This window comes from Phaethon aethereus (genome assembly GCF_964289735.1).
Source record: "Phaethon aethereus genome assembly, chromosome: 2".
Classification (NCBI taxonomy): Eukaryota; Metazoa; Chordata; class Aves; order Phaethontiformes; family Phaethontidae; genus Phaethon; species Phaethon aethereus.
This window is the reverse complement of record NC_138582.1, coordinates 98443012-98467530: the sequence shown is the minus strand read 5'-3', so window position 1 is coordinate 98467530 and position 24519 is coordinate 98443012. Positions and strand designations below refer to the sequence as shown.

General features: G+C 41.0%; 1 protein-coding gene across 1 annotated transcript; it reads left to right on the top strand.

Annotated features, from left to right (window-relative positions):
• Positions 1 to 2293: 2293 nt before the first annotated feature.
• On the top strand, positions 2294 to 23705 carry NEDD9 (neural precursor cell expressed, developmentally down-regulated 9; the record flags this gene model as incomplete). The annotated part of the gene is made up of 7 exons (XM_081996459.1): positions 2294 to 2410; positions 3717 to 4163; positions 18055 to 18156; positions 19360 to 19461; positions 19909 to 21132; positions 21478 to 21567; positions 22944 to 23705. 7 exons carry the CDS (start codon positions 2294 to 2296, stop codon positions 23451 to 23453), a joined length of 2592 nt encoding a protein of 863 aa, XP_081852585.1. The 3' UTR covers positions 23454 to 23705.
• Positions 23706 to 24519: the final 814 nt, after the last annotated feature.

Here is a 24519-nt window from a genome sequence, read left to right as displayed (position 1 = left end):
TTTTCTCTGTATTAGAAACACCAAGGGACTTCTATACAACTTGGCAGTTGCCAAAACAAACTCCAAGACAAGTTTCTCATCAGCCCTTTCTCTATTGTCAATTTGTTTAGGAAGAGGCCAAGGTTTTTTTTAGCACTTAATCATACAAAAAGGTCACTGCTGTGCCTTTGCCTTCTCGTATGAGATGTTCGTGCTTATATGGTGCCTATTTCGCAGGCAGACAACTGACAGATCCATGCCTCTAAGAGCAAGTCCAATTAATTCCAGTTAACACTGTCCAGCTGATGAGACCAATGAGAGGGAGTGTTGTGAGATGTGAGCTACAATGCCCACAGTATCCAAAAATTATTAGAATTTGTCAAATCAATCCAGATAAAGCCCACAAGTGTTGAGGGGTGTCTTTGACCAGGACTTCTTTCTGAGTATGGAAAAGTAGAGACTACTATTTTGATCACCACAGCAGGTTAGAGGTACCTCTGTGGTTTTCAAAAGCTTTCCTGATGACCTTCTGTGGTGGCGATGTCATTTTACGCAAGACTGACTGTGCTGACTTACAAAAGCAACTGTGACACTGTTCCTGAAGCTTGTATTAGGAAATCCTGTGAAGGAAGAATGAAGTCAAGTGCTCAAAATACAGAAGGTTTGCGTAGCAGGAACAGTGCCTATGATGCTGGCAACAAGCAATAGGCTTAGTGTTTCTGGTCCCAGGGCTTATTTGGAGGAATATTTTGCCTGCTTCACTGCTCCATCAGTGACTGATGCTGGTGGTATGGCTCTGGGCTGTTTAAAAGGCTTTGGGGAAATTGCTGTGAAACAAGTGGTAACCAATTCGTATAATTCACATACTGGTGCCTGAGTTAACACTGACAACAAGAATCTGAAGCTGTTTGCAGCAAAGAAGTTCTTGAAGCACATCCAGAAAGTATTGACATGCTGCATGCCAGGTGGTGAGAAGGTCACTGGGACAGAGATAATGAGCAACTGGGAAAAAAATTCACATGGGAACTTTTATCTGCTCTAATTCTACCACCATTCCATCTTTGTTCTGAGAATCACTTTGCTGTAGGAGCTAATCGGGCTTTTCAAATACCTTTAATCACCAAAGTATAGAAGAATAAGCATTTATCATTGATTTAGCATGCTCATTTTGTGCCTGCACCCTCCCCCCCGCCATCTTCCTCTTTATACAACATCCTCTGCAAAAGTCTCCCTTAAATAGTCAGTTGCAGAGGCTGAGCTAGTCATGTTAACAGATTTCTCCTGTGAAAGACATATTAGAAAGAAATGTAGAAAGATACTAACTTGAATATTCAGACTAGACATGAGCTTTCCTTTTCTGAGCTCCTTTAGCTCAGCTGAGTAGTCAGGTCAACATGGCAAGAGCATAGAGAGATTCCCTCTCTCAAGAAGAGACCCCTGGTTTTGACTATGCTAAAGATTAGTTTTACAGTTCTGCCAAGACATGGACAAAATTGCTCCCTGCTTTATCTTTGTTTGCATTTCTTAGTGTTGCTGACTGATGAGCTGAGTAAACGTGCATCAGAGAGAATGGTGGGCCCCCGTGCTGCTGCTTACATGGGAGTTCAAAATGGCAGTCCTGCTTTTCCAAACCAAAGCTTAATTTATACTGACCTCTCTAATGATGCTGATGAAAAGCAAAGCCAGCATTTCTCATACAGTTGAAAACTGATCCTCCATTCAGAAAAAGAGAAAACTGATCTCATGCACTCCATTTCAACACTACCACTACATGTCTTGGGAAGAGCATATTCATCTACCTTTTATGTGACATCTGAGCTTACCCTTTCTCTATCCACTAGTCAGCCCTTCATACAACCTCCTGTCTGTATGCTACACTTAAGAGTTAAACTGAGCACATCAAATGGAAGTCTGCTATCTTGATGAAGCACGGAGATGATGGCAAACATTCATGCCTGTTAATGGGAAAAGATATAACGAGGGATAAAATATGACAGATAAAAACACTAAACTGTACTTGACACTATCCCTTTAACAGACATAAGATAAATCTTCAAGACAGCTGCATATCCAGTCTTACGGTGGATTAGTACCATTTCAGTTTGTGTACTGCATCGAAATACTTCAGCTAGAACGCTCCAGATCCAGGGCTCCCTGTATTTTTTCCAAGTGCTTACAATTAGTTTGTAACTGTCTCTGCTGAACTGCCTTCACCAAAAAGCAGGCAGGCACAGAGCAGTTGTTGCCAACACATTTGGAAATACCACCAGAGCCAAGAAATTAAATGTTCATAGCCTTTGTGAGGGGTCCAGGAATGTCAGTACAGACAGCCTGCCTGCTTTCCATTGAATACTTAAGCTTGGACAATTATTCAGAACTGGATGTGCCATACAAGCCTGCAAAGAAAGAAAGAAGGGAGCTGGTTCAATCAGTGAGAGGAGATGGCACTTGTTAGTAATGCATCTGTACCTCACAGACTGCAATCTTAGATCAGCTCAGAGTTGGCTTAAAACTTCTTAGCAGAGGTACTGCTGGTAGCATAGCCACAGCAAAACAGAGGTCAGGACAAGCTGCAAAGCCTGCCTGAAACACTAGCAAATACTTGGGAATAGACCTGTGTGAAGTTCCTTATATTAATGTTACTGCTCCACTTGACATGATCAAGCAAAATGTATAAAAGAATGCTTGAGCTATGTTGACACAGGTCAAAGACATTCCTTGGCTGCCCTTAGACTCCTCCCGAGTTACATATAGACACACTCTATGGTAATGTTTAGTACGTAAATTCTTACACTCTTTGACATAAGGACAGGCCCACATAGATTGGTAGAGCTTTCCCCATGGCAAAGGCACAACTCCAGATGGGGTCACTGGGCTCGTTATTTTTTAAATAATATTCTCTTCAAGATCTTTCTACAGAGAGTGGGACTCTGAGGAACCTTGTCCTTTGAGGTTGATTTTTTTTGGTGGTAGTGGTTTTGAGGCAGCAGGGTGAAGAAGCTTTTTACCTATTAGTCTAGTGCTATGCTGTGCCACCAAGGAAGTTTACAGAAAGAATGAGAAGGCACAGAGCTACATACCAACATGAGCATCATAGTTAAAAAGCTGTGTCATTTTGTCAATTTGTATTTTAGGCTGTTTTTTCTCATCAGGTTGTCTACAGATCCCTGAGTTTAAGGACCTTGCAGGTGACAGCTAAGACAAGTCATCCTGCCATCTTTACCCTAACGGGATCTGCACCTCTAGTGGAAAGTCTTTTGGGACCCTGCAAATGTAAAAATATTTGGAAACAACTGCTTTGTATTATGTACCTGAGAGTCTTGTTCAAGTTTTATTTTAAATATCAGCTAGCTAGCTAGCTGTAGCAGTACACAGATCATGTTTATAGGTAAATCGATGTCAAGAGATGAAGGTACAAGCCCCAGGTCACAGGAAGAGCATTTCAAAGCTGAGAGCAGAACTCTCCTGACTTCTGTCTGTTCAGGTGACTAGACCATATAAAGAGCTTCTATCTGACCTGGTATTACTGGAAAAGTTTCAGTGTTGCTAATGCATAAGCCTCCAATTTCTCCAGCTTGGGATAGGGGAATCCTCTGCTGCATTATTTCCCATGTTATTTTGATTTCCTGTACACTTTTTCAAATTCAGTTCTTATTTCTCTCCACCTAGAATGTGCTTGAAGTTTTAGAAGAAGTCTAGCTTGTTTGTTCATTTTTCTTGCCCTCCTTTCTCCACAGAATCTTATGGCAAGAGCCCTGTACGATAACGTCCCTGAATGCGCAGAAGAGTTGGCCTTCCGCAAAGGCGACATTTTGACAGTCATAGAGCAGAACACCGAAGGTCTTGAAGGATGGTGGCTCTGCTCCTTACACGGCCGGCAAGGCATCGTTCCAGGCAACCGTGTGAAACTCCTGATAGGTCCAGTGGTACAGGTACAGGACAGTTGTTCTGGCCAGGATATGTCCAGTTCAGGATTGATGCATCAATCCTTCAACCAGCAAAAGATCTACCAAGTGCCAAGCTCACATGCCTCAGCACGGGACCCTGTCTACCAAGTGCCACCTTCCCATCTGAATCAGGGAATTTACCAAATACCCACTGGTCATGGTCTAGTGGGGCAAGATATTTACCAGGTGCCACCTTCCATGCAGAGATGTGTTGATGGTCCAGCTCTGACTAACAAGGTGCGTGCATTTCCTTTCATGTCATAGCTCCAAAGCAGGTCACTTGTGCTGACCACCAGTGAAGTGGTTAATGACTAGTGATAGCCTGTGGACTTTTTTATATATATATAAAATTTTTTTTTTTTCATCCTTCCTGTATCTTAAGTATGCAAAGTTACAGCAGTAACTTTGCTACTGTGGGAGGAAAAGAAGGGCCCAGTTCTTCATGGCTTGCTAAATTTGCAACTGAGGTGCACCGTAGAGCATTTTAGAGCTGTGCTACCACACCTGCTAAAGGCGAGGGGAAATGTGAGATCTTGCATCCTCACAGGCTCCCCAGGGAGGCTGAAGCACATCTGGCCTATGGCACTCTTGCATTATATGCTCAGAAGAGAGCTGCTGTGGTAAGATTAATTCTCCCACAAATTAATGAACAGTTACATCATCTGCCCAAGTAATTTTTGTTTAATTAAAAATGATGTACTGCCTTGCTGGAGAAGTCCCAATGGGTCTGAACTACAAAGAGAAAGCAATGATTGATGAAACAAGGGCAATACTTGGAAGAGTGAGGGAGCAAGAGGATGATGAGCGATGTTCTAATGCCAAACCTAAAGTTTGTAAGAGTGCACTTGATGTTTATCTACAGCTAAGTTTCTTGACTGAAAGTGGGAGGTGTAGCAGCTCCATGGGGCAGCCATTGTTGTGGCAGCTGAAAGCTCCCAAGGCTCCAGTGAGAGGCGTTGCATTATGTGGGTCCCCCCCGCCGCCTTATTCCTGCTGTCCATCTCAGGCCTTCCCCACCTCCTGTCACTCCCTCATTTTACCTTCACAGGGTACCTGCCAAGTACCCTGGTGGCATGCAATGCCACCTATGCAGGTGGCAGCAGTGCCTTGATGGCTGGAAAAGAGTTAGAGAAGGTACCCAAGGCAGGAAGGAGAGTCTCCTGGCTTTCCAGATCCCTTACTGACAAGCCAAAAAGGAAGTTCCTACAGTCTCTCCATTCCTAGCTCAACATCTCCAGCTATTAGCATCTTCCTCACCTTTAGAGCTTAAAGCATAGTATTTATACCCAAGTTATGCGAGTAGATGATGTCTCTGTCAGGAAGTTCCTGACTAGTTTAAACTTTCATCTCCTAATTTAGATTGGCAAAACAGTCTGTTTCATGTTTTCTTCACCTGCCTCACCCCCAGCTCAGCCTTTTTCATATCAGGCCTTTGGAAGACTTCTTCTAATGCTTTTCTTTCCTTGTTATAATTTTGTTCTCATTGATAAGAATAAATTAGTTTTTTCCTTCTGAGCAAGAGAAGAAGATCTGTGAAATCATGCCAAGTCAAGTTATAAAGTGGTTGGTTTGCTCAGCTTTTCCACAGTTATGTTTTGTAGGATGTGCAGGAAGATAAAGTGAGAAAATTGCGCTTGCTGCATAGGCAGAGAGAGGATCTTGGAGCAATTACATGGGTTTCTTGAGAAATCTCGCATCTTTTCTCCTTTACCTATAGGCTAGATATAGTGAAACCTTTTTCAGAGGCAGTATAGTTTACCTATCCACAGTAGATTAGATACCCTCCGCGGTAGTTAATGAACACCTGGTAAATAGTCTCTTGATGTGACAGCACAGAAGAGATCCTGTTTTAGTGTATGTCTGCATGAAACATTACAGCGCTGTGCAGAGATGCCAGCTGGGGCCACAGGAGATGCACCATACTGCAGAGCTGCACTGAAGTCTGCTGGGAAGCCCAAAGTATTAGCTCGAAATAAGCACTATGTACTTCAATTTTAGCACCTGACCTGCCTAATTAACATTAGCATAGTTTACTTAGCATACTGCAAGTGTGTGTGTACTCTGCACACTGTAAGCCTGAAAGGGAAAAAAAAAGTCTCCCAACTGCATGCAAAGTCTCTTCTCCCTCCCCTCAACCTCTCCAGCTCCACTGAAACTAATTCTGCATAAACCTGATTACTACACAGACTGTGTTAAAACCCTAGATACACTGAGAGAATTAAAGATTTCAGTTAAGTGCAAACTTCTTCTTGGGGTGCAAAAATAAGAGGCACCTGTTTTCTCCAAGTTTCTGCCTAGAAATTTTTCAGCAAGTTTGAATATGCATTTTTCTGAAATCAAGTCACCTTCTTTGGAAAATTAAGACCATTTATTTGGCTGGCTTGTAACTTGTTTCATTTAATTGCTTGCAACCTATGAAAGGTGAGCTACGCTGCATAAAAACAAATGGCTACGCGACCAACTGCAGAATAAATGAAGCATGCGCATTTATAAAGCATTTTACCCTCAGCAAAGTAGCTACCAACCTGCTTAGCATTAGCCAATTCTTGTTACTTAGGGTAAATAAACTTGAAGCCAGGATTGAAGCGATCCTATCCTAAGAGCCCCAAGTCTCAGTATTCAAGGCGTTAGTGGCAGACTTGCTAGATGGCAAACCTCATGGCAGTGTCCTGCTTTGATCAGAGGCAGACCTGCCTCTAGTCCCTTGGAATTGCTCAGTTCTACACTAAAGAGAGCCCATTGGGATTGAAACCATGGTAGACAAGAGAGAACTGTAGGTTTATTAGTAAGGGAGGAGTCTGAAGTAAAATGTCATTCTTTATCATCCTAACCTTGCAAAACTACTTTTTACTGCTACCGCTGCAACTGTCTACTCATGCTTTTGTGATAGAAAAGCCTAATTAAGAGGAAGCACTTTAGCACTTGTCTCCTTTGACTGAGAAAACAGTCTGTCCTCCAAATCCTCCTCCTCTAGGGATCAGTAAAAACAATCCTTAGTATTTTGGAAAGCAGGAAATCTTGAGCATTTGATTTTGACTTCCAAAACGATGAATCTCTTTTCTCAAACTTGTGACACCTGCCCCAATGGCTTAAGTGAGCCACTCTGCCTTCTTCCATCAGCAGAAACAGCTGGTTAGCAAGCTGTGAATTTTGGCAGTTTTAAGGACATTGAAAGGTTTTTGCTATGCCATCATCCTGTATGTAAGCTCTCTCCCTTTCCATAGCAGTAGCTAGAGAAGACAGTGTCCTCTAGACACCATTCTAAGCAGGACCAGCGGCAGTTTCTATACTATCCATTTCTGTGCACGTTTGCCTGTTTCCTTTGTGCAAATGTGTGGTTTGGCTGCCATACAAGTTTTACAGGCAAAGCTTAGGAACCGCTGTCAGGCAAGAATTGTCTAGCCTCAAGCAACAGTAAATCAACAGCAGGCATGTTATAAAGCCGTGCTGAGGTAATGCATCTCATTAGGCAGAAAGGCAAAGCAAGTCAGAAAGGAGTCCTGAGGCAGGTAATTAGAATGATGAATTGGTTCTAGCCAAGCTAGTTGTTGACAACAAAGCTGTATCAGCTCTTTCTATCAAATAAAAAATACCACCTTCTGAAACTCACCCTAACAAATGACAGAGATCATGAGGGATGGTTTAAAATTAGCTTTGGTTAGCCATAAGCTTTCATAGCTGTGCTGCAAGTTTAGGGGTGTAACTGTTTTGTGACTAACAGTGTGAAGAGTGTCTGAGGTATAAAAGATAGAAAAGCTGTATCTTAGAATTTATTCCTTCTTTCTGTGTCAGCCTCCAAACTTACTTTTTTGCCAGAACCAGCAAAGAGAAGGAACCTTCAGACAAATCTGACATTCAGGAAACCTGGGTTTTATCCTTGCCACAGACTTCTGCATTGTCTTGAGTGGTGTTTTTGCATCTCAGCAACCTCATCAGCAAAATATGTGGAGTAATTATGAGGGAACTCATTCTGTACAGACTGCTTCGAGGACATCCTTTGAGAAAGGTGCTGTCAAAGCACAAAGTCTCTTTTGCATCTGTGATTAATCATTAGTTCACACATGAGCTTTGAACTAGGGAAAGTAAAAAGTAAAAAAAGTGACCACTGTCCTTTAAACACTCTTTTTCTGGTTCAGCGTTTCCCCTAACTGATCTGTTGTGCTGTCCCGCCATCCTGAAAATAGCATTGGCCAAAAAATTTAAGGGAAACATTTCCTTGTTAGAAAGGAGTTTTGACAAATTCTGAAATCTTCCTGTAAGAACCAGTAGCTTTCAGAAGAACTTTTGGTCAAGGGAAGCCAGCACAAAACAGAATATGAGGCTGATGCACCACAGTTTGACCCGGGGAGAGGCTGCACTGCAGGGATTACCAGCCCTGAACTACAGGTCCCACAAGGCATGGACTAAATCAGACAAATAGAGATTAATGCCAACTTGGAACACATCAGCTTTTTTGTTTGTTCATCTGTTTGAACTAGAACTTTACAATTCAGGAAACACTCAGATTTATCCACCTTTTTAAAAGTGGATAATGCAGAATAGGGAAAGAACTGATACTCACAGTTGAACATCCCTGGCCTATTTCCAAGTATAAACGTGCCCTTGACAGACCAAGGGTTTCACACCCTGCCATCCTGCTTTCTTCACCTTTTTCAAGACTTCACTGCCTTCAGCAGGAGATTTGGGTAAACCATGGCTAAGGGAGCAGACCTTGTTCTTTGGTCTTTATTTATGTTCGAGTCATGCTGGTTGACTCCATGAGAAAGTGGAAACACCACCCCACAAGCAGCACCACCCTGACAGTTCTGGCACAGACTTCAGTAGCAGAAGCCAGTTTGCCACGTTATGACGTTTTTCCTTCCAATTAAACAAGTACTGTCTTAGCTGGGAGGAAACAAATGTCTGCATATAACACTTTTTCCAGAAATAAGCCTGCCTTTACATTATTATTTTTTGTTGCCTATTTTCATATTTATGAAGTAAGAAGAGACATACATTAAGCATAGTACTGAGTTGTGTGGCAGATTTTGTCATCAAAAAGAACAGGAGCATATCTAGTATTTTGTAGTTTGTTGGCAAAATGTATTTACATTCCAAGATAGAATAATGTCCCCGTTTACCCTCAAGTCTGAAATACCACAGCTTCCTGTGATATGGTTTACTTAAATGGCCCAAACAGTAATCTTGTAGTCCTCCTTTTCTTCTGCTTTCACTTTACAAGTTCTACTTTAGGGATTTGTATCCCTTGTAACAAAATACTGCTTCGGTGTTAAAAGTGCTGAACACATAGCAAATTTGCTGAGTGCAGCAGGAATGGTAATACATACCTCAACACTCAGTGCCCTGTTTCACAAAGTGCGCTCTAATGAATGAAATTCTCTCAAATGAAATGCAAACTCAGTGGTAAAAACAGCACACAACCTTTTCCTTAGACTCGGGAGTTTCACTTGTAACTTTCAATGTGACATTGTAAGAGAAAAGCCATTTTACTGATAAAAAGCCTGTGCAGTTAATCTATCCTCAGTGGTCTCTGTGAAAACCACTGAGTTAAGAAACCCTCATCCACAAGTCAGAGTAAGCAATAGTTAGTCACTGATGTGATTTGTAGAGTATTTTAAGAAAAAGACTGCATTTTATTAGGCTGAGCAAACATACGAGCTCAAAATTACTCCCTGTTTCTCCCTAAGCACAGGACTCTTTTTAATCAGTTCTATTTGTAGACCAGAGGCATGCATTTTTTCCCTGTAGTACCAGAAAAGAAGGCCAGTCCTGCAATCTCATCCAACAACCGAGGTCCCCAGGGACACAAATCTGCCTGCACAGGCACAAGTGCAGGACCAAACTTTAGCTAAGAAAAGGATAATAATAAAAAGAAAAATGCAAGCTCATGGCCTCTTTCTTGGTGGTTAGAAACCTAACTGGACCTTTGATTACATGTGGAAACACACTAACCAAACACTAAGTTTGAGTAATCTAAATTTCCCTGTAAGTACTAAAACCTAAGCACAGCAGCAGAGCATTTTACAAAAACGTGAGTGGGAACTGGTTATTCAAAAAGTGAATCTCATCGTAAGGAGGGAGTGTGGTTTCTGGAGATAGGAAATGGATCAATGAAGATGGGTTACTGACAGTCAGAAGACTTAGTTCTATTGAAATCTAAAGGCTTTGCAGGCATTGCATGATTTTGTAGAGGTTTGGTTTTGGAGGAAGACTAATTAGCACCAGAATATCATCATTCCATATCTGGCATGAAAAGTTTCAACTTTTCTTTTTTAAATAGCAGTGGTAATATTGCATCAGTTTTTTTAAAAAATGGATCTAAATTAACCTCTCTCCCAAAACAGACTGTTAGAATGGAATCAAAATGAAATTAATGTAGTTAAGTTCTATTAAATTATTAAATAATTAATAATTAATGTAGTAGGAGACAGAAACCTTCCATAAGACGGTCCATCCCTAATCCTTAAAAGATGCTAACATATTCCCATTGAGTCTTATCACAATTTTTTTATATGCACAATCAGTCCTGACTGAGGTCTTGTATAATTATTATATAGATGGAACAGACATTAAGGATGGAGTTTATATCTGTTTAAAAGGTGTCTATACCTTCCATAAACTTGTCAAAGGAAGCTATGCTAATCTAAACACCAATTAATAGGAGCACTTGTCTGTACAGCTGCCTTGAGAAACCCATACAGAAATGGAGCCAGAATATAACATGTGAAGCAGAGAACCTCTGCAAATTGCATTAAATTGAGCTTCTTCCTAAATAGAAGGTTTTCTTTGCGTACTTCTCTCAGAGCAACATTTAAACCTAAATGATTTAGGGACACTTACATTGTTTCTGCCCAAGTGTACCTCCAAGACCATTATTGTAGAATTTAAACTCTTTGGCAATGCTTCATCTCAACCTTTTTTTTTTTTTGCGCCTACTGGGAAATGCCAATTCACCAAAAGTGAAACTGTTGACAGGGAAGTATCTGTTCTGAGAAATACCTTAAAGGAAGAAAGAAAATACTTGAAGGGGAAACAAGCCATGGAAATACCCTACTTCAACAATTCCCAAATGAAGTGTCCCCCCCCAACTTTCCATCTAGGAATTCAATATAGGAGGGAAGAAATAACAGGAAATAAGATGAAGCTCCTCAAAAGAATTAAAACAAGTTGTTTGGGCTGAAGCAAACTGGTTTACTGTTCGTGAGCTTTTAGGATTTCCTGTCATTCACAACAGTAAGATGGCTCTATGCCCTACCTGTCCTAGCACCTCATCTTCTCATCCTTTTTCATTTCCTCTCCTCCTCCAAACTTTCCCTAAGTTTAGGCTTCTGTCTTTGAGGTGAGGCAGTCATAGTATTTCCAGCATAGAAAACAAGTGCACGTTCTTCACGTGACAACCTTTTTAAATGGGAAGACTAGAAAGACTGAGATGGCCAATGGCCAAAGCAAGGTGATGCTTTAAGTATTTGTCATGGGCAAGATAACAAAACAGAGGTGCCGACTTTTGCCACACAATTCTCATTAATCAAAACTCCAGCTCAAATTTAATCACAGATTTCCAGAGAATGCTTTAGCAGTTACACATTTCTCCACTAGATCTTATCACACAATAATTTGCAGGTTTTCTTCCTCCGTAAGATCCATCCACAGACATTTATTTCAGAGTGCATGCCTGTTCTGTCACCAGTACTGTAACACGTCTTTAGCCCTGTTGGCCAATGCATGCAGAAATGGTGATGTCACTGTCCGCATAAAAAACGTGTAATTGCCCTTGGGGTGGCACTGATAAAACTCTTAGAAAGAGTATTGGACAAGTATCCTCCTTCACATGTCTCTTAAAAATGCTGTTATTTTAATAATTATGCATATGTTTTGCTCATCCTCATTCTCTTCCTCTCCTCTCAAAAGTGGGAGATCCTCAGAAGTGTTGGTTTCACTCTAATCACATTTTATAAGCAAGAATGACTCCACCAGAAACTAGGAAATACCCCTTCCCAATCAGCCTTGCAATTCAAGGCCAGCCAGCACCAAGCCTTTTCCACTGAAGCAAGCAAAAATGTTGCTTATAACACAACTGGCAGAAAGCCCTAGAGCTGATGTGAGAGAGAGCGGGATCAGGTCATGAAAACATGATAAAATAAAGAAAGAAGAAAACCCCACCAGTAAAGTCTTGTCAGTGACAAAGTTGTTGAGCTTTTTTGTGCCTTATACTGCTCATTCAGTAAGGTTTGTAGAGAGGTAGACCTTTGTATCTGCATTTAGTTTGTGATCATGAACACCAGCAGCAAGCAAAAATTCAACACTATAATCCAAACCTACAGCTGATGCAGTTCGGCACCATTCCACTACACTTAATATGGCCCTGACATTTTAGGCTAATCAGGGCTTAGGTTGTTTATGTAACTCCATAGATTTTTTTTTTTTAACAGTTGCTTGAAAAAAAGACAATAAACCTGCACTTTAGATTTAGGAAAAATATAAAACTGCAAAATAGTGTAGTGAACCTGATTTTGTGTGCTGGTTAATGGAAAAGGTCACACCAGAAGTTAAAAAGTCGGGATTAGGCTAATTGCAAAGCAGTTGGCTATACCCTTACCACCAGCAGTTGAGGGTTTGAATCAAGGCCAACTTGTGATTTCATATTTTTTATTTTAAATCGGTTTCAGGACTTCTGTTCTACATCTTCAAGACTCACAACCCAAACTGTGCATAAAACTAGTTGAAATAATATGACCTCAAAAGGACAAAAGTGTAATACCCATTTTCAGTACTTGTTATTTGCATTACAATACCACAGGAGCATTTTTAAAGACTGGGCATCTACTGGCGAGGCACTTCATAGCCCCATTTAAAAGTTTCTGTTTAAATCCCTGATGCTACAAAGTTAAGCATTTCTAATTTAACACACCATGAATCAGTGACAACTGGACTTGCTTTAGCTCTGAGAGCACGTGCAGTTACAGCATAAAAAGCAGGTCTGTATAGGTATAGGTCTTGGACAACAAATGGACATGAAGCGTAGGAGAAAATAAGCAGATATTTTGAAGATGGAAGCAACATCAAGAAATAAATCAGTTCTGTATCAGGATGGTATTTGTCACGTATCCTTATCTTCACACATACGAATCTTACTTCTCAGAAAATTCACTGGGAAACACCTGATCAAAGACAAGCAGCAGTGTCGCTATGTGTGTTAGTACCACATTTCTTTCCGCCACAGAGAAGAGCTGATAACTCACAGCCAAGGAAAGAAAATGTGGTCATTTCTGTTGACTTCTCTCACCTTGCAGAAACATTTGGGCTCATAGCACTACAAACAACTCATAGTTGAAGCTACAAGCCTAGTACATTAGAAGAAATGCCTCTACAGGCTTCCCCCCATCTCTTTCAGCTTGTGAGCCTTGATCAAAAGCTCTCCAACAGTTCAGTCTTGGCAGAAAATACTCTACTAGAACACTTTTTAGTGGCCCAATGTTCATACATTATTTAGGTTAAAATAAAGTATTATGATTTCATAATCCTAAGACCTATAGCAACGTACAAAACCAAACATTTATAAAGCCGAGTATCCTTAATACATGCAAAAATGAAACCCCAACCTTTACTCACTGACAGCTGGGAAACACATTGTATATCATTGCATATAACAAATAAATAAGTCAAGACTACTGCTTCATAAAAACGATTTTGCTCTTATTTTACAGCAGACAACACTGAGTGATACAAGTCATACTGAGGCATTACTGTCAGGAAATTCATTATCAGTCACTGGAAATCTTGATGCAGCTTGCAAAAGACAGGGGAGGAAACACTATGTGTTTCCTGTAAAAAGGAGAGAGTTTTAGCTAACTAGCCAGGTTCTTACAAATACCCAGATTACCTCAGAGACTCTGTTCTTTAACACAACCTTCATGCAGTTGAACTTAGCCACAGAACATTTCCCCCAAGAAAAAAAAACCTTTTTTTTAAGGAGACACACCTGGCTTCTAAAGTTCATGCAGCAAAACAGAAAGAAAGGCCAAGAGGTGGTTCAGTACCTGGTTTGGCATCATTCAGTTGCTCCTGCTACTGCCTTCCAAAGGCCTAGGAGTTCAAGAGAGTAAGGATTAGGGTTTACCCCTAATATTCTCTCTCTTTCTCCCTTACAGTTTCCTCATATTCCGTTTGGCAATTTCATTCTCCTTATAAGCCTAAGAGAGCCCAGGTAGCTGTTATATATCCACCTTAGAGGCTTAGAAACAGAACTTCAACAACTAGAATTTTGTATTAAATTTACAGAAGTACTTTACAAAAGAGAACAAACACACTTTTTTTTTCCTTTACTTACATTTTGATTCATTTTTTGCATGCCTAAGCTTTACAATAGCCCCATTTTATGCACCACCGCTTAGCTTCCTCCAGGGCAGGATTCTTTTTAGGGTAAAATACAGATGATTTTAATAAAAACAGGACTGAGAGCTGAGTTGATGGCAGGAGCTCATCAACTGCTAAGAGTTACCCATGGGGTGAAGAAGAGAGCATTATGGGAGGAAACATATTTTAATACAATTCTTTCTCCATATTTAAAATAAATTTATAGAATGTACCTCACATGCTTCCTTTTTCCCACCTCTGAAAAGCAGTAATGTATTTTAAAAGCAGTCAGCCGAGGTCAGTATGTTCTTGGTGTTAAGAGGCCATTCTGGGAAATAGCAGGCTGCCCTTTTCAGCTGCTCTGTCTGCCTGTGGTTTGGGTGGGGCAAGGTGTTGCAGAGGTGCAACATACCTCTGCTTCAGTTATCTCACCTGTAAAAGTTAGCAAAGCTTGTTTGCCATCATTCTACTTACCAGGCATTGCTGTTCATGGGAACAGGTCAAATTCTGCCTTTCACAGTACTTCTATAAATCCAGAGTAATTCTGTTGGCTTCAGTAGGTTTATTCACCCTTTGTTCTCATTAAACAATGTAAACTACAGTGTTGTGCATCTGCTGTAAGCATGAGAACTGTCTTGTTGCTCCTCTAGTTAGGAATGTTCTCTATTGCAGTCTAGCATCCATTTTAATCCTAGAAGAAATAGAATGGGGTTTTTTTTCCCTTATATTTAAGGAAGAGGGATTTAATGACCCACAGGACTGTTATGTTTTGCAAAGTACATGCACATTCAGCTCTTTTTCTTGCTTAGGGACATGCCATTGGCATGGAAAAGACCCAAGTAATTGCTTCTGGAAGATCATAGTCTTCAGCAAGAACAGAACTAACTTTCTGCTCAATTGTCTTTGTTTTGCAGTACTGGAAGTTTGGAGTAGGCTCATTACCTGTTTCACCAGAGCCAAAGCTGGTCCCTGTTAGTTGCCTTGCATGGATTAAGTGGTTAACGATGTTTTGAGAATGTTGGGCTAGATAGTTTGTGGGAACACCATCTGTTTCCTTTAACATGTAAACAAAGAAAATTGCTGGTTTGAAATGCAGGATTATTTAAACTTGGATGACCACAGGCATTCTTAAAAGAGAAGAAGTAAAAGGAAAAAGAATCCTCATGAGGTCTGAAGTTCAGTGACATTTGTTAGAAAATAAATTTGCTAAGTACCAGAGGGGTCTGCTATCCTTGTTCTAGAAGTGGGAGAAGGGGAAGTTTTCTTTTGCAGCCACCTCCTTCCTTCTGCAGTCCATCTTCAAGACTAAAATGCCATCAGATATTCAAAACTGTAAAAAAATGGTTCAACAATGCGTTGAAAAGGCTGAGCATCTCATTCAGAAGCAGCATGTTCATTAAATGTATTTATGGGTGCATACTTGAAATCAAAAGTTCTAAAATACTGGGTTTGGTAGCTTTCATACTTCACCTACCCAGCTACCTCCCTCTTCCCTGTACAGAAGCAGCAGTGCGACCACATCTCCTGTCTTCCCATATGAGGTACTGGTGTCCTGGGGACATGAAAGTCAGAACAAATGCTCCACACTTTCATTTTGACAAGTAGCATGGATATTCTTTTAATTACTGTTACAACATGTTCACTCAAGATATGTTTTGGTGATGAGCAGCTTCTGTTCTGAATTGACTAGGAACAAACAGTCCAGAGGGATGTTTAACCTAATAAAAAATGTTGGAAGGGAAGAGGAGTGGAGGTACAACAGGAAACGTTCTGGTACTCAGTGCAGACCAAATCAGCATTTGTGGAGGATTTTACGATGAAATTGCTCAGAACATATTGTTACTGGATACTAATCCTTCACACAGGAAAATATACCTGAATCACCAGGAGAAAAAAGTTGTCTTTCGTGTTATCAACAAACCTTGGTTGTTGCTGGGTTTCTTAAAGTTGTATTTTCTGTATTTCTGGGAGGAATAATGCCTGGAGTGATCCATTATGGGAACTTCCAGTAACTTAAGAGAGAACTCCCTTAAAAGTTTTGTCTGTAGGTTTCTTCTACAGAGTAAAAAGTAGGCGACAGAGTACAGTAGGCAACTCTGTGAGAGGAATGGTCTGTCATAAATTCAATACATTTTTAGATTCTTTTTAAAAAACTTACATACATAAGCCCTATTAACCCCACACCCAATTCAGCAGGAGTTCTGTCACAGGCAGTGAACTGACCCAGCTCTCTGGAGACGGTATCGCTTCCAGTTCCTGTCTTCCCTGTCCTCTGATGCTAATTAAAGGAAAAGCAGCAGCAAAAGTGCCTGCCAGGCGTAGATGTTCCTCCCTCATCTAAGGCACGCATGGTCAGTGCAGTAGCTGGCACTACCAGGCACACTGCCTTGGGCTACTCGCATTGCATCAGACCTGTACTGTAAACTGCTATGGCAGTCACCTCAGGGGGAAAATCCAGTGATTGTTTCATGGTGTACAGGGCCAGAGATTACACAGCAATATTTAGACAGCAAGTAAAAAGAAGAAAAGCCTGCATTGATAACACAGCAGAGAGGAGGTAGCAGGTTAGCGTCAAAGAACTTTCCCTGCAGACCTCGGTCAAGCAAAATTCACTGTGAAATCTGGCCAGGATGCTAGGATTCCTTACAGCAAAAACTGTTACAGGATCTTCACTGAGCATTTGGGCAGAAACTCTGTTCTACATATTGCATATGTTTCTAAAGACAGGTAGGTAGCTCTGGTATAGAATTCTTCCCAGCTGAACACAAAGCCATCTTGTATGGGTATATGTAATTTGTCATTTTATGCCTTTGGGTTACAGTATTTATATTTTTTGTTAGAGCTAAGTAGCACCAGCAGAGGTTAAGATGTCAGCATTTCCACTCTAAACCCAGCTCTTTCTGAGGGTTAGGTAGCATTTCTTTTATACCAAGGTATACTGAAATTCTGCCATGCAGATGCAGTTCAAGACATAAGGCATTTGTTTTTCACCAGATTTTATTTGAAGTCATTATGGTAATTAATGGTTTAGAAAAATGTCAAAAAAAGTAAATTCTAATCTTTTTTTCAGTGGCTGTTACTGCTTTGTATACTTCAAGAATGGCTTAACCTTTTCTATCGCTTAGCCACTAATATAGACAAATCAAAGGGAGACAGCAAAATTGAATGTCCCACTTGGAAGGTTTAAGCATAGCCTTTCTATATAAAGAATTTCCAAAGCACAGCTGACACTCAGTCATCAGGATGTTGTGCTATGGAGCAAAGTAACACAAGACATCTTGCCGAAGTAGGTGGGAAATACCTCCAGGAGCAAAGGGGAAAGCCTCCCAGAGCTTGAACATAGTATTTGAAGCCTCTGGCAGTAAGTGGGGACACTCAACACCTCAGTGGGAGGAACAAAATGTACATAGCTCTGATCTCAGCGAGTAGGTGGTGTAACCGTCACATCATGTGGTCTGTGCTAAGGGGCAGTCAATAAGAAGAAGGGACCAAACCTGCTTAGACCTGCTGGAGAATCTGTGCTTGACAAATAGAAGATACTGTGTCACTAGCTGTCACAGCTGATCTGGAAGGGAAAGGTGGTGCATTTGTAGGTTCTAGTAGTAATTTTGCAATGTTCAGCTGTCAGAAGTATATGTAGACTTGTGTTAGACTAACATTGCCACATAAAGCATGCATGTTAATCGTACTGGATTGTTTATACCCTGTGCAGTTACAGAGAGCACATGGCAAGATCCTCAAAGACTTATGTTTCCTCTTTTTCTTTATCCCACAGGTAATAACTCCAGTCAGGTCAGGACAAGGTTATGTTTATGAATTCCCTTCCAAATACCAGAAGGATACCTATGACATTCCCCCTGTTCGCCTTCTCCAAGGGGTAAGTGCCAATAAAACTGCCAACAGCACTGACAGGGCACAAAAGGTGATGAATTTCTACCAGAAGTTTATGAGCAAAGCAAGTTCTCTCATTTCAGAGAGAAAATATGTTTTAATTAAATGCAGTGGCTTATTCACAGAGTGCAGAAACATTTCAAAGTTCTATTTGATGTTGACTAAGATTTGGCAGCACACCAAACACAAAAGTCCCATTTGTTTTCTGTGTTTTGATCAAAGAGTATATCTAAACAGAATAAACTTGCTGCCTGGGAACAATTTTTTTTCCCCTTACTTTGTTGTTGCATAGTTGACAGTAATTCACTCAGTAAGGCTAAAATTACCACCTAGATGAACAGCTACTATGCAGGGAATTGTTTTCACCATGTATCTACTGCACCATGTCACTGAATTTGAAATGTATCTTTGTTCTGGGGAAGACCCTTAGCATTCAATCCCCAAGACCACAGACATCTAGAGTGGATGCTTGCAGGACTTGTAGCTCAACAACCCTGCATCTCTCTATGGCTTTTCAACAGAGCAGCTCCTCTAGGGAACAACATTGAAGCCCAATAGTACATAACACAGACTGACACCAAATGGCTGGAACTGTTGGGAAGTCTGGGTTAAGAGACATTCAGACAGTGGCCTTAGACCACACGCAGAACCCACTGTAATCTAGGACATGCCACCAAGTGGGACACTTGAAACATCTGACAGCTGTACTTTCTGTAAGACAGCTCACACTGCACCCAATAAAGCAGATAGGCAATGCTGACAGGGGCAGCCTTCATTTCAGAGAGTTTAGTGTGTACTAGTACAAGCTTATTCTTTAGTCCCTCTAATCTCTATCACTAAGGCTGTGATCAGTTCTGGTCACATGAATATACTGCTTCCCTGTTCACCCCAACAGGTATCTGTAATAGGCTGGCCTTGGTTTAACCCTCGGGATGGAAGTCAGCTGTGACTTCATCTCTCCAGCCTGCCATCCACACAAGTGCCCAGAGGGGACCTAGCAAAGTGCATTTCCTCCTAACTGTCCAAAATACCAGGCAAATCCAAGCAGCTCTCCCATATGAAACAAAGTTGAAGAGCTCTGATCATTTTCAGGCTGTTTGAGAGGAAACACAAAAACGAAGAAAACTCATCTGAGATCAGAGCTTTCCTTAGGTGATTTGTTTCTGTAACCAATTTATTCTTTCTTTAGATATATGACATCCCGCCCACATCGGTTAAGGGGCCTGCACTCCCGGTTCCCATGGGAGAAGCAAAAGTTTTAGGAGTCTATGACATACCACCTGCCAAAGGGGTAAGTATTACGCTGTTTCCACAAGATCTTGTATTTTCATGTCTGACCAAAGACATGTTTAAACAAGAGTTCATGTATGATCCTGAAAGAAAGGAGATTCAGTACTTTAAAGATTTCCTTAGGTTTTTAAAATGTTAAAACTGATAAAGTGAAGCACTGCATCAAAATTGTTAACATTATGAAGTGTGAATTGATGATTAGACCTACATTATCTTTGTGGCAGCATGCTGCCTTTTTGGGATTTTGCTGCTTATGAGAATTTGCATCAAGATGAGTGTTAAAAAGTGAGATACTAAAACTGACACTCACTCAAAGTCAGGATAAGTAGCTGAGTCCATGAAAGTCAATGGCACATCTTCCATCCCAGCATTTTGTAGGCCATATGGAAGATGTAAAATATTTTGCTATTCTAGCCAAAGGTTTCATGGTTTGCTTTCTGTTATTCAGGTCTATGCTGCACCTCCATCTGCATGCCAAAATGATACAGGCATAAGGGAAAATTTGCAGGATTTTTCATCTTCAGTGGGCCACAGTGTAAGACCAGAAGGAGTATATGATATTCCCCCGCCCATCACCAAAGCAACTGGAAAAGAACTAAATAAATTTTCACCTGAGAGCCTTTTATTGCTGGATGGAGTGCCACAGAAACAGAATGTTTATGACATCCCTATGAACCATCAAAACCATTTTCTTGGACAACAAATTGCACCTCAAAAAGATGTTTATGATACCCCAAGGGGAATTGCATTTCTAAGACAACAGACAGGACTCGGTGAAAGTCTCAGCCCAGAAGAAAGAGAAGGTGTATATGATGTGCCACCACCAGTCCTCCAAGACACTAAAGGCTTACAGGATGTGACAGATGGGATAAATAGGTTGTCTTTCTCCAGCACAGGAAGCACAAGGAGTAACATGTCCACATCTTCAACTACATCAAAAGACTCTTCTTTCTCAGCATCAACTGCACAGGACAAAAGACTAATCCTTGATCCAGACACTGCTATAGAGAGGCTTTATCGCCTCCAGCAGTTGGTGGAGACAGCTGTCAATAACCTCATGGCCTTCGTTACAGCAGACTGGCGGTCTTACGGATATATGGAGAAACACATCAATGAAATTCACATGGCTGTGGATAAAGTAGAGCAGTCGCTGTTGGAGTACCTCCAGTTTGCGAAAGGATCAGCAGCCAATGCTTCTTGCCTGTCTGAGTTCAGCCTCCTTAACAAAATGAGGAGGGAGGTGCAAAGGCTGGAGGACTCTCACCAGATCCTTACCCAAACCAGTCACGACTTGAACAGCTACAACTGGTCTTTGAATGTTCTAGCTGTTAACAGACTGCAGAACAAATGTGATGACCTGGATCGGTTTGTTATGGTGGCAAGGACAGTCCCAGATGATGCCAAGCAGCTGACCACTACCATCAGCGTCAATGCAGAGGTGCTCTTCAAACAGTCATTGAGCAGCTCACGTTTCAAAAACATACCAGAGAATATCACGAACACTCCTGACTGTGTATATGACAATCCTCATATGCAGCATCATGGAGAAAAAGCACAGAACCACTGCAGTTCCCTTCCTCCACTCCTGAGTAAAGGTCAGCACCCTCACAATACCAGCAGTGAGAGCTCAGAAAAGAGCTGGATGGATGACTACGATTATGTTCACCTGCAGGTAGGCAAACCCAACACCCTTGTCTGCACAAGGCCAATTAGGAGTTGTTGATCCTTCTGTTTGCAAAAGCTGTTTACAGGAATGTAGCAATCAGATTGTCACACTAATACACATTCAAGAGTCATTTCACCAGGCTGATTACTTGCTCTCAAGTAGGACTGTTGCATATATAATAGCAACAGCCTTTTGCTCTGCCACACTATCCTTTTATTCTCTGTACTCTTAGTGATGCTCTCCCAGTGGAAAAGCCAATACAAAGAAGGCTGTTATTTGACCTATGAGTTGTCATTTAGCTCAGGAGGGGTTTTGATTTAACACAGTGTCTTCTTATATTATGCAAAACAGGGGAAAGAAGAGTTTGAAAGGCAACAGAAGGAGCTGCTGGAAAAAGAAAATATCATCAAGCAGAGCAAAATGGAGCTAGAGCACCATCAGGTACGTTCACTTAGGTGCCATGATCACATTGAAATGCAGTGTTCCTTGCACACAAGGGGTACTGATCAAATAAAGCAGGAGGGGCCCTTCCCTTAGCAGTGTGCAGCTGCTAGCGTCATGGCTGTGAGGTGCGTGAGTGCCAGCACACGCATTTGGAAAGTCCCAGGTGCTAGTTGGTGAAGACGGCATGTATTGAGTCTTGGCTAAACCATGGCTCCAGGTTCATTTCTTTCCAAGTGGGATTTGTGCCAGTCACGCTCCACCATTAACATATTTATCAACACAAAAGACAAGGACATGCCCTGTCATGTTCCAAGTGGGAAATGGTGAGCATCAAGATTTTAGCACCTTCCTGGCCCCGTGCATCAGTATCAGCGATTGCTTATGCCAGAGACAGTTTACCTATTCAGTGCAGAGCAGCTATTCTTGAAGTTCAGCATCTCTGCCCTGTTCGTTTCCTTGTTGCCACTTAGTAACTGAGCACAGCCACAGCTCTCGGTGTTTGGAATGACATCTCTCGTGGCAGGATTAAGCCTTTCCCTTCAAAACAATTTCCAACCATCTCAATTTAAGAGACTAATTTTTTTTTTATACAATGCACCCTCATGATGGGCCCAGTGCACATGCATAATGTAAAGCAGTCTCTGTCTCCAAAAGTGTATCACAGAGGAGAAGCAGACTTCTGCAATGTCTCACAGTGGGCCAGTCACAAAGCCAGCTTGAGAACTTGGCTTTCCTGATCTGCAATCCAGAGCCTTAATCACAGGACCCCACTGAATACAGATGCCATCTGCACATCTGTTCAGTGAACATCAATACCATTAATTTAAATACTGTGCTGAATATCACTTTAAATGCTGAAAAAGCAGGTCATATAAGATTGAGGGCTGTCACTTTGCCCTCATATGAATTCTTCAATATGTTCTTGCCGTATTGTATGGCAGAAAATCGTACAAGCAATGCGGAGGTGAAAGTTAAAGGTTTGTCATCGCAAAATCCCACAGAGATAGCAGCTTTTTAAGGATTGTGTAGGAGTCCTTGCCAGTTGGATCCGTCTCTTGCTTGTGATTTCAGAATATTCCAAATGAGTAACAGCCTGTAAATTCTGGAGGGTTTTTTTAAAAATGTAAATAATGTATTTTAGACGTTTTTCTCTTCTGAACTCTGTACGTTTGAATTTATGGTAACCAGAGCACTTGATGACCCTTCACTCTGTAAAATAAAAGATCTTAGAAAACACATACACTAGTTTTTATTTAGCATAAGGCCAATCTAGGATACTCAGGGGAATCCTGAAGCATAAGGTGAAACTGTAATACATAACAATGTCTTATGAGAATGTTCTTTGAAGAGAGCTTTTTTTATTTCCCTTTCAGATTAATCAGTTTCAACGTCTGGAGCAAGAGATCACAAAGCCGGTAGAGAACGACATCTCAAAATGGAAGCCACCTCAAGCTCTCCAGACCGCAAACAGCGCTGCCACCTCCCATGACAGCCAGCTGCTTTTATTCTATTCTGACCAATGCGAGACTCACTTCAACTCCCTCCTAAATGCCATCGATGCCTTTTTCAGTTGCGTCAACGCTTCTCAGCCCCCTCGAATCTTTGTGGCTCACAGCAAATTTGTCATTTTGAGCGCTCACAAACTTGTGTTCATTGGGGACATGCTCACAAGGCAAGTGACAACTCAGGACATACGCAACAAAGTGATGAACTCCAGCAACCAGTTGTGCGAACTGCTGAAGAGTGTTGTTCTGGATACCAAGATGGCTGCCTTGCATTACCCCAACACAGCAGCCCTGCAGAAGATGGTGGACCGAGTAACAGAGCTGTCTCGTCATGCACAGTTGTTCAAACTCTCCCTGGTACAAATGGCATCCTTATGAAACCCAGTGGAATCCAATCCATGAGCAGCAAAACAGGAAAAAAAAAAAAAAGGAGCTATTTTTATGTAAATGTTACCTTTTTTTTTTTTTATGTTTTTAATGAAATATTTTCAGTACATTCTTACGCATTAGGGAATCTAATGAAATCAGGGATCTGGGAGTATATCTGGTTCTGTATTATGTTTCTAATACCCATTTAGATATGTATACACTGCATATATGTATATGTTGCTGCATTCCCTAAAACATCAATTAAGCACCTTAAAAAATAATGCATCGGGTAAACAGTGCGTATCTTTTGTATATACTGCCTGTTTCCTCAGTATATTTGTTAACTGGATGCTGCACTCTGCTTGTTTCATTCCATCTTAATTTTGGCACATGGACTTGATTGTAAAACCTACTTGTAGCAGTCCATGAAGCAAGTGTAATGGTTCTCATAGAACTCCATTCCCTTCTTAGAAATTACTTTCTATAGGTTAACTCCATGAAATTTAACGCTTCTCTTGATGTTACTTTGTTATGTACAGCGTTCAGTCATTCTGAGTAGCATATATGCACAACTGCAACAAGCAACACATCAAGCAAGGCATACAGAATTTGGGAGAAAAGCATTTTGAGGCCATACAAGAAACAGAACCCTCTAAGGAAGAAGGCAGAATCATATATATTTAATATCTTGTGGCATTGAAATTTCTAGTAACGCGCAACATGGGATTTCAAAACGTGGATGGATTCCCAGCAATGTAAATTCATACAAGTTTACCTTGTATGACCTTGCATTGGCAAATAAATTTAACAGCCAGGCTCGAAAGCCTTATTGTTCATGGACTCAGAGCTATCCTGAGAGCACCCCAGGGACTATTAGGCTCATCTTTGAGGCTGCAGATGAGCAATGCCTCAAAATACCAGTCCCTTCCAGAGGGATTAACATACAAATTGTAATTCATATGGAAAGAAAACAGCTTAATTTGAAATAACAGATATTTAAACAGCTCTATAGCATACACACAATTTAATGAAGAAACAGCACTTATTTTTCTAGGACATATTCTTGGGAATTAAT